Source organism: Netta rufina (assembly GCF_964035555.1).
Source record: "Netta rufina genome assembly, chromosome: 16".
NCBI classification, from domain to species: domain Eukaryota; kingdom Metazoa; phylum Chordata; class Aves; order Anseriformes; family Anatidae; genus Netta; species Netta rufina.
Window position 1 is genome coordinate 8,675,979 of NC_140140.1, and position 10,908 is coordinate 8,686,886.

At 45.4% G+C, this 10,908-nt stretch overlaps 1 protein-coding gene across 1 annotated transcript in view; it reads right to left on the minus strand.

Annotated features, from left to right (window-relative positions):
- The window catches only part of KCNG1 (potassium voltage-gated channel modifier subfamily G member 1), a gene marked incomplete at both ends in the record, with an annotated part of 1,643 nt that extends 1,266 nt beyond the window's left edge, over positions 1 to 377 (minus strand). The window contains one exon of the mRNA XM_084296938.1: positions 6 to 377. Within this exon, the coding sequence (XP_084153064.1) occupies positions 6 to 377 (372 nt within the window). The remainder of the gene's footprint in view (positions 1 to 5) is intronic.
- Between the last annotated feature and the right edge of the window lie 10,531 nt (positions 378 to 10,908).

The window sequence follows — 10,908 nt, forward strand, 5'->3', positions numbered from 1 at the left end:
GTCCTGAATGCTCCTGGGTTGCGGTCGAAAAAGAATTCATTACATGTCACATCGTAATCATCACAGATGTTTAGTATGTCATCAAAATTGTTGCAGAATTTTAGCTGTCCCAAACGTGTCAATGGGAATTCATCAAGCGTGGTCCATGGGAGCAAATACTTAATGCCCCCTACGTTTATAATAATATGATGCTTCCGATCATCAGGGTGAAACCCTTTCAGGAGATCCTCCTCAGGATGAATTAGCTTGGCTCTTTGGTAAAAGACTCCCTTAAGGGTTTCTGTTTCTGGAAAGAATGTGTGGTTGAAGGAAGTATCTGAAGCACAGCTCAGGGCACTATAGTCATAATCAGAATTTTCTCCAGGTAGAAGAGTCATCTTGGAAGGTAATTTCACATCACTTCGCTACTTCTGCAAGTGTCTTCTGGAATGAAAAACAGATATATGGGTTTAGTGAGTGAGTGGTTGTTTTCGAGTTTGGAACAAATGCAGTGACTGAGGCTCAGAAACATTTATGGTTGATAAAATAATTGGAAAGAAATCAGCAGCGGCTGAGTATGGTCAGAAAAGCTTTCTGGCGAGGCTCTTTTTGTCCAGTCAGGTAGAACTGACTCCATTTACTGACACTGGGGAACTTTTGTCTCAAATGTTGAGGTCTCAGTTCCCAGTGGGTACAGAGGGAAACCAGGAATAATTCCTGCATGTGACAGGATATTCCAGCTTCAGAAAGGAAGTGTCAAAATTATGATAGTATCACATAAGAACACAGAATTCAAGTGTATTTTTTAGAAAAGGAAATTATGTCTTTTTTATTTAACATTACATGTTAAAATCTTAATTATTTTAGTTCCCATTAAGTATATAGAAAAAAAAAACAGAAGTCAATTATGCTGTAATTAACTAAATACTTTGAAAAACGGTTACTATAAGACTAATTTCTAAAAAGCCATATGGAAACAATTTTGGAAAAAACACTTCTATTGATGATCACATAAAATCTTTGTATAGAGTTTACACATTTAATGACATGGCAACTCCCCTTTTACAGACTCATTTACGAAAGATTGTTAATAAATACATGGTTTCTACACAAAAATTGGAATATTATTTCAATTACAATTGGCACCCTAACCACAACAATAGGTCTTTGTTATAACATTGAGTAGTAGCTGAGAACAAAGGTGACTACCTCCAGCTGTGATTCTAAGAAACCAAAAAATTCTTAAGATGACTTTGAAAATCAGATTCAAATTCTGCTCACACAAAACTAGTATGAAGTCTGTGGAATGCATGGACCACAAAGCTCAAATTGGTATAAAAAACAGGTACCGGAAATGTTAAAAGGTTTTGCCTCCCTGATTCACTGCAATTTAAAAGTCAGTCTGAAAGTCTGCTCTTGCTCAGGAGAATTGTACAGCCCTGCTTCTAGGTCTTTCATCCCCACAGTCAGCTACAGCTTTATGCACAGTGTTTAATCCTTAAGCACAGAACTGTTGTTTTCAGAAGCTGGGGTTTGTAAACCACATCACTACAGCTGCACTTCAGTTTAAGAGCAACAGGCTTTCTTTGCTGCATGGGGGCTTAAAATAATATTTTCAATAAAATACTTTCTCAGTCCTGCTCCCAAACTTCCCAGAATTACTCTAAATGAAGCAGTTCCTTACATACTCTTACAGCTGAGCTTTGGATGGGGTGATGTGTTTTGATTTTTTTAATGTGTATACTCTTTAGTACAAAAAGAAATCATTCATTTACTTACCTTCAGGGCCTGTGGTAGGACTGTGGAAAAAGAAAGCCTACGGGAATATACAAGAATGGACAAGGTGTGATTCAGACCTTTCGAGAGCTGTGGTTCCATTTTCTGGCTGTTTTGGCAGAGGTAAGCTTTGTCATCTTGCTGCTATCCCAAAGTGGGATCTCTGTTGCTATTGCTAGTGATTTGAGATTGGCTGTTTGGAGGGTTAACCCACTCTTTGCTAAAATCTTAACTATGTTCAGCTTTCAGTACCTTATCACTACGTACTTGTTTGTATCACTGAGGGGCCCTGTCTTTGCTCCAGAATTATAACTCTTGGGAATCCCCATGGCAGACAATGGGCAATTCTAAAACTTCCAAAGGAGTTTTAGAAAGGGAGGGTATAATAAACTCAAGTAAACTTCTAGATTATTTAAGTTTGTGTGTTGTCTCAAGAAAGACTAAGTGAAGGCGTACTGATCTGCAAGTCCTGTTTTCTGAACAAACATTACACAAAATGCAATCGTACTAAAAAGTCACTGTCTAGAGAACTCCAGCCAACACTGGGATTATCAGCGGAGCATCACGACAAACAGTGGCACTCTGCCACTGCCCACTGCTAAAGCTGCAGGGCTCAGATAAATGAATGGATCTGAGGAGAATGACAGCTGGCTCACATAGTGCTAGCTAGAGCATGTTGAACAGTGCAAGCAAGGAGCAGTTGAGCTTGTAATTACCCTGACTTACAGTCCTATCACACGAAGCACTCCTAGTGACCTAAGAGCTGGTCTACTAAAGCATGCCCATCTGCAGAAATGCTGCACTGTGAGCTCAAGCTGTAGGTGGGAAAATGGAGCTACCTGATGCATGGTTACATAGGACCCTTCTCCTTAAGAGTAACTGTTGTTTTCTTTAGAAACAAGTTTTTTTCCCCTCTGCCTCAACTATGTCTAAGGCCGGGCTTGCCTAAAGAGAATAAAGATCATGATTTATGGAAGACTGTGGATAAATGGGAGCTAAGTTAACCGGTTTCCCTTCTGTAATACCAGATGATGTTGGTTAGCAACAATTTATCCTCTGAATCTCAGCCAGGAAAAATGAGGAGGCAGCTCATCTCTGTGACTGGTTTGATCTCCCACCACATCCATTGTTGACACAATGGAAAGAAATGGGGAGAGGGAAATGTAAATGTTCGCGTGTGTCAGACACACGCTGTAACCCTGAGGCATCAACTGTGAAACAACAGAGCAAAGAAAAAATAATTTCGTTCTTCACTTCCAGCTTCTCGACCTGTGCGAGACAATAAATTGGACAAATTAATCCCCTGTGTAACACACAGTGACTGCAGTTATGAAAGGTGGTTCCTTCTATTTCCATAACCAGAACTGGCAAGCCCACAGACTCCACGTAGGCAGCTTTGGTATTTCATACTGTACATGTGTTATTTATGTGATTTTTTACCTCTGATACACAAAGCTTCATATCTAAGAGGGAAGAATAGGAGAAAATAAGGGACAATAGGAAAGATGGTCTGAAATGAAGGAGAAGAGGAAGGTGAAAAATAAAGCCATGTGCTTCTTTGCATGTTTCTTCATTGGAAGGCACCTCTCAGAATGATGATCAGCACTACTTTAAGAAGGGAGCTATCTGATGATTAGAAAGGTTTTTTTTTTTGTTAGTCAGCTTGCAAAAAGAGCAACCTGCTTTACTCGTGGATTGCAGACTGATGACATTGGGGATAGGTGTAAGAAATGCATTCAGAAGTACGTTATTGGAATATAAAAACACATTAGCCTACAGCAACCATTTTCACAACAATTAAACAAGATGAACTTTAAGGATGTGCTATAACAGTAAAATCCTCCTTCAGATAAAACTGCTCTGGTTATGTAGGGCCCAGTGATAAAATCCATCCTCATCTGAGATAGCATTCTGCCCTTTGAATGCTTGGGAGTTTGTGGAGTCCGGTTCTTTCCAGCTCCCTCGCTCATCTTGTGTGCTTGTTTTTGATAACTCACTTCTCCCTGAGCTTCTTTACTTTTGTTTGTAAGCTTACCAGGGCAAGAATTGACTCCTACCACATTATACAGTCCTGATTGAAGTTCTGGCTTCTAGAAGCCACAGTAATACAGAATAACTGTCCCATGGCAAGAGCTCTTGGTGACTCTAAATGGTGTGTCGTGCATGTGAATCAATATATAACATCTTTTTAAAAATCTCTCTTGCACAAGATGATATTCTGATCCATTATGTCTGGTGAAGAAATTGAATTAGAAATCTGTACTGCCCTTACTTTCAGCACAAATTCAGGAAGGGTGCCAGACTCCTAGACAGTGGGGGAAAGAATTATTAAAGGTGCCCTTCTGAGGTAAAGAAATAAAAACCCGAAGTAACATGCTAAAATTCCACTTCAAGTTCTGTTCTCCCCCCTCCAGCATCCTCTGCAGTATTTTGAATTCTGCAGTGCATCTCTGATGTAATCAGAGCTCCTGCAAGGAGTCCTGGTACTGCTCTGTGATGCAGACAATTCAAAGTTGTGCCTGGGTGATAACAAGCATGCAAGGAAGATGCGTAACTCCCCCCTAGACTCTTCTATCAATTCCAGTGCCTGGAACTGATCTCTGCTGCCTTTTACCATTTCGAAATTTAGCAGAAAAAAAGTTTCAGTGCAGGGTGAATGTGAATACAGTGACTTGTCAGAAAGGATCCTGTAAGAAACGGCTTTGCAGTTTCCATGTTTTATAGTTTTCTTAGTTAAAATAGCCAGTGTTAAATGCAGCTCTCTTCTGACACCTGATTTCCATCCTGTATCGCCACTGGCAGGGTCCCCCATGCAATACCAAGCTGTACTCACACAGCTCTCTAGGTAGCAACAACAAATCTCAAACTTTAGCTCTGCTTGCAAAGTGAACCTCCAGCCAAATTGAAGTAAAACTTACAGGGGTCAATGTATAGCATAAACCAAAGTCATCCTGAAAAAACACACAAACACAAAAAGCCAAACATATCTGCATGCTGCTCTCCTTGATCTGGTCAGTGTTACGCTTTAGGGCATCTTGTGACATCCTACAAACTGAATGATGACAAACGTTACCCGGTGGTTTGTTTTATATGGCTGAGCCCTATTCTGCCGGTAACATTCAGAAGTGAAATAACTTTGCTAGATAACTTATATCCCCAGGAGAAGGTTCGGACATACATTACAGGCAATAACTACGGTAGTTCGCTCACACTGAAATATATTTGTTAAGCAATTTTAGCAAGTCATGTTGAAAACAGTCTTTTAAACATCTTGTCATAAAGTAAAGGATTTGGCATTTATTTGCATATAGCCGTATTTTGCCATTGAAATGAAGGTAGTCATGGAGCAGATATTGTACGAATGTTGTCTCTGCCCCCCCAAATCTTTTCAAACAAAAAAAACCCTGCTAGAAATACAATGTTTATCAAGACCAGTTAACTTTACCTATTAGCTGCCGCGACCGCGAGTCCCTAAGTAGCTCGGTAGCAAAGCCATCTCGAGTATTTCAAAGAGAACTCTGCAAGAGACCTTCAGGTTAGCCCAGGACGAGGAAATCTCAGCCGGCAGCCTCCGCACCGCGCCGTGCCGCCACCGGGCTCGGCGGGAGCGAGCGGGAGCCGCGGCGGGGCTGGCGGAGCATCCCCAGCGCAGCCCGCAGGACGAGGCGGCTCCCGCAGCCGGCAGAAGGCGGGGAGCAGCCGGGAAGGGCCCCGCCGGGAGCCGAGCGCCTCCCGCTGCGGGGAGCGGAGGCAGCCCGCTCCTTCTGCCAGCCCTGCCGCAGGAGCCGACCTGTTGCTGCAACCCCTGCGGGGACCCGCACGACCCCCGGAGGGGAACCCCGGAGCCGGGGGGGAGCCCAGCGTGCCGGGCTGTGCCTCCCGGTGCCCGCAACCCCGGCGGAAAAGTTCCCCGCAAACTTGCCTGGTGCCGGGCGGCGGGGGGCGACCCCGCGGCATGGGGGCGGCCGCAGCCCCGGGTGCCGCTGCCCAGCTCCCCGCTCCCCGGGCCGCAGCCAGAGCCGGAGCCGCAGCCGGCGAGGGTCCCGGTGCCGAGCGCTCCGCATGGCGCACCCGGAGGCTCCCCCCGCGCAAAAGCCGCGCAAAAGGCGCGCAGAGCCCGCCCCGCGGGGGCGCGCCCGAGCTGGCGGCGGGGCCGGGGCAGGAGGGGCTCGCCCGCACCTCCCGCTCTACGGAGCCGCTTCTCCGCGGGGCCAGGGGCTCGCCGGGGAAAGGGGGCAGCCCGCTGGGGTCGTGCCTGGCAGAGGCGGCAGGGTGGAGGGCGGGCGGACAGACGGATGGACGGACGGACGGACGGATGGACGGGTGCTGCCCCGCTGTCACCCCCGGTGGGGTGCTGGAAGCAGGGTGCTGCCCACCGGTGGCACCCCTTAATGAACTTGTGGTGCTCTTCCCACTCGGTGCTGAGCGTGTCCCCGAGAAGTGTGCAAGGCTCACACACACACACACACGCACGCACACACACACACACACACACACACACACACACACACACACACACGGCCCCCCCTCCAGAGGGATGGCTCCAGGGAACCCGAAATCCCGTGCAGGGGTCACCACACCGCACCCCTCGCACAGCTCAGGGCAGCGCTCCCCGTGCCCGCTCTGCACGGGAACCTGCGGGACAGCCGGGGGGAGCTCCTCGGAGCGGGGATCGGCTCCGATTTTAAGCGGGGAATTAAATCTGGGTGGCGGGGTTAAGGAGCCGGCAGCATCCTCAGCTCTGCCACGGACTCGTTCGTGGGCAAACCACTCCCACCCCACGTGTGCTGGCTCCCGGGGGGCGCAGAGCTGCTGCGCTCCTGCTCCTCGGCTGCTCTTACCTGCCTGGGCAGGGGTCCTGGAGGCAGGGAAACTCCTGCGGGTGGGCTCCGGCACCTCGGGCCGGGCTGGGGAAGGCACCTCGAGCCGCGTGGGACAGGGGCTGTCTCCTGTTCTGAGCATTATGCACTGGCACCAAGAGCAGAGGGGGGGTCTCATTTCAAGTGAGGTCCTTTGTTGCTATGGTAATACAAATTGAAAACCTATACTATAGTAATTTTAGCAAAATCTCTCTCTCTCTCTCTTTTTTTTTTTTTTTTCTAAATTAAATTGGACTGTGCTTCAGAATTGTGTGGGCTTACTGAAATAGTCATGCTTGTATTCTTCAACAGGAGTTGTTAAACAGCACTTCTGGAGGGCTGTCATCGGCTGTGGCTGAGAGCAACTTGCTGCTTTTTTCCCGATATCCGATTTTTATTTGATTTTGGGAAGTTTTCTTAGGATGGCTCTCAGCCTTTAACTCTAGAAGGGAGGTAGCTGGTTTTACTGACCACAGTGAGATGTATGGAGAGTTTTGCCCTTTGTGTATTCTATAACAGTCCTGCTAATGAAAACTTGTATTTCAAAAGCCTTTATGGATGGTGAGTGTCAAAAAGGAAGGACACACAAATAGGATCTCCCAGGGAATTTTCCAGGATCATTTTTCGCTGGTATTTTCTGTGATAACTTGGGCGATGGAGTGGATTGTACTTTTATAACACTTGCAGTGATTCCAGTCACGGCGTACAAGACTGGGTTTTAAAATGACCCTGAGATATTGAAGACCCAGTCTAAATTCAGCATGATAAAATTCTAGCAGAAGAAGTATGAAGTACGCCACTTAGGAAGGAATATCACATGTCAAACGAGGACTGTCTCGTTAGGAGAAAATACTGCAGGAGAGAGCCTTGGGATTGTAGTGGGTCATGGACTGTGCAGTGCTGCAAAATAGTTGTGCTGTTCTGAGCTCCAGTAGCAGGAGGATCGTATGTAAGGCATTGGAGGGTGTTATTTCTGTTCTGTTTAGCAACAGGCAGGCTTGGCTGAAGCACGCTATCCAGTTTCAAGCGTTACACACACTTTTAAAGAAAGATGTGGGCAAACAAGACAGGAGAATAGCAACCAGAGCTGCAAGGGGCTTAGGAAATGTAAGCTATGAGGCGTGATGGAATTTGATTGTTTGATCTCGAAAAGAAAACACAATGTAAGGACATGGAACAGTCTTCAGATGTGTAAACACATTTGTAAAGATGGCAGTAATCAGCTGTTCTGTGACCACCAATGGCAGGATAAAAAGCAACTTCCTGAAGTGCAATTAGGGAGATTACTTAAGATATCAGGCGGAAGGAAAAAAAAGAGAGAAAAAAACCCACCTGCTACTGTGTGAGCAGCCAGAATCTCAGGAGGTTTAGAAAGAAGATTTAAAGGAGATTTTTTTTTTTTTTTTTTAAAAGGTTGGATAAACATCTATCAGGGCTGGCTGTAGCATGAACGGCCATTCCTCAGAGCAGAGATCTTGTTTCAGTGATCTCCCGAGATGTTTACCAGCCCATGTTTCTAGGATTTCTGATTGTCAAACAAGCTACACCTATCTATTCAGGAGAGGCTTAATAGCATGGCATAGAAGAAGAACTCATTACACATCCTGCATATGATTAATGCAGCACTTTTAAGTAAGTCACCCCAGACTATGCATCAGTATCTCTTTAAGATCTGGAGACTGCAGCAGGTAGTGAGTGGAGCTATCCATTCCAAGTAAGCGGTTTTCAAATCCACTTTTGAACAATAATGATTGAAAATTGTTACTGCTTGATCGCCAGTGCAAATTTAAGCATCTTGGAACTCGCTTGGTACTTACTGTCAAAATCACCACTTCATTTTTGGATGCTGGCGGAGTCAGGTGAGGTCAAGAACTTCCATGAGAGCCTGACTTTTTGAAATGAGAAATGAAAGGCAGATGTGAGAGTACTAACTGCAGGCTATACTAAATCTGTTCTGGCAAATGGAGATCTGTACTCTTCAGGCATGCCTTTCCTCCATCTTTCATGAACATGGAGTTTATGTGAAAAACAAAAGTTGTACATGCCCTTGAAGATAACAAGAAGTGCTCTAGCAGTTCATCTGCAGTGATAAGCTGACTGCAGCACAAACTGGCTGAGGATTCCCTGAGTAAATCTACTACTTTCTGCTCCTTGAGGAATTAGCATTGCCACAGAGTAAAAAATTAATCCCACTTTCATTACTTTTTGCAGCTTACGGCTGCTTTTCCTCTGTTCCTTTGATTGTTGACATTGAAATCCCTTTCTGTCATTTCTCTGGCTTTTGCAGATAATTCCAGCATCATTCTGCAGTCAGGAGCAGTGCTGCCAGCAAAACAAAGTATTTCAACTTTACAGCACCTTTCACCTCTAACTTTCCAAACAAAGCAGGAGGGTAAATTAATTTCTTATAAAACAGAATGTAAATTCCTATGCAGCTGAAAGATGAGAATTTGCAAAATGAAGCTACAGAGCAAGGATTGTTCACAGAACTTACTCATTAGAAAATTTCAACTAATGGATACATTAAAAAAATGCCATCTGTTTGAGGAAGACTCTCTAAGCAGAGATAGAAGCAAAAGTCGTTGAATAAACTATGTATGAAAAATTATTCACCTGCTTTTAGAAAACTTAATATTTTTGTCTTTTGAGGATTCTATGTAATATATATGCAAAATGTTAAGCTGAAGGTGGATAGCACAGACTGCTCTTGTACAGAGATTCAAAAAGGTCTGAAAAAAGAATGTATCAAAACCCACGATACATTTTGCTGTGTATCAGTGGTGTTCTCACACAGAACATGGGAATTCCTTCAAGACCAAGGAAATCTATTCCTGCATTTCTGTTTATACCCAGATGCATTTGTATCTTGATTTCTGCTATTGCATAAAGAAAGTAGTTATGTGACACCCGTGATTTTGGCAATGGGGAAAGACTGTGAAGGGCAGTGAGAGAGTGCAGCTACTCAGTCTTAGCACCATGCACAGCAACAGAAGCAGCAAGTGTTTGCCAGTTCAGCTCTGTCAGCCCTTCCAATGTGACAATCCTACTAGGAAAGAAGGGCTTTAAAGTGACTGCAGATTAGGTAATGATCGTGGCCTTCCCTAAAATTCTCAAGCTGTGGGCACCCGTGGGACCACTTGGCCCAGGCTGCGCAGCAGATGAGCTGGTTTCAGGTGGTAGCCATTGCTTGGTGGAAAAGGTCCTCAAAATGAGCTGGGCATGGCAGTTTTCAGCAGTTCTCCTGGAATGGACATGGAGGTCCATGTGCTGAACGCTAGCCAGCTATGTGCCTTGGTAACCAAGAACACTAGCAGCATCCTGGGATGTATTTAACAGGAGCTTAGCCACAGATCAAGAGCAGTGGTTACTCCCTGCTAGATGACTTCTAGAATACTGCACCAAGTCTTGGGCCCACAGGACAGGATAAACATCCATACACTGAACTGAGCTCAGCAGAGGGCCACCAAGATGGTCAGTGGCTGGAGCACATGTTCTGTTGAGAGACTGAGAGAACTGAGCACTTGGAGAATAGCAGGTTTCAGGGATTCCTAATAGCTTCCAATATCAACAAGATTTTCAGAAAGCTGGAGGTGGGCTCTTCACTGTGGTGCATGGCAGGAGGACAACTGCCCTGGGGTTTCCAAGGCCAGCTTGGTTAAGACTTGAGCAACCAAGTCTGCTCTCATAGCTACCCTTGCATTGAGCAGAAGGCTGAGCAAGAAGGCTGCCTGACATCTCTTTCAGCCTGAGTGTTTCCATGTTTGGATGGTAATTGCTGTTGGAAACGCTACTGCCATCGTCAGCTTCCCCTGTGAGTCCAAGGTGACCTTTGACATAAGCAGATCGCACACTACTTGCAGATGGACCCAGTTCTCGTGTCACTGCATGGCGAGACATTTCTTTGCTGATTTATGGCCTATGCAGGCATTTCTGTTGCTTGCTCTTCTCATGTCTTTTCTCATGAATAGCCCCATTACTCTTAATGCAGTTCTTCTGTAGCACACCTTCCTGTGGGTAAAGCTTCGGAACACGTCCCTGACTTTTATTACAAGTAACCCAGTTAAAACAGCAATTTGTCTTTTGCTGGAATTCACAGAGATGCTTAGGTTACAGAGTTGCAATAGCAGGGGACGAGACTCAACAATCCAGGTTCCTGTGTTTCTGTGCTCCTCACATCTTGCAGTTCTTCCTGTCACTACAAGAAGCCTTCAGAAATCCACGTACTTTCTCCATGCCCTGGTTTAGGACATGTCCCCCCCAGCCACACAGACGTGCATTTGCATTGCAGTAGTGT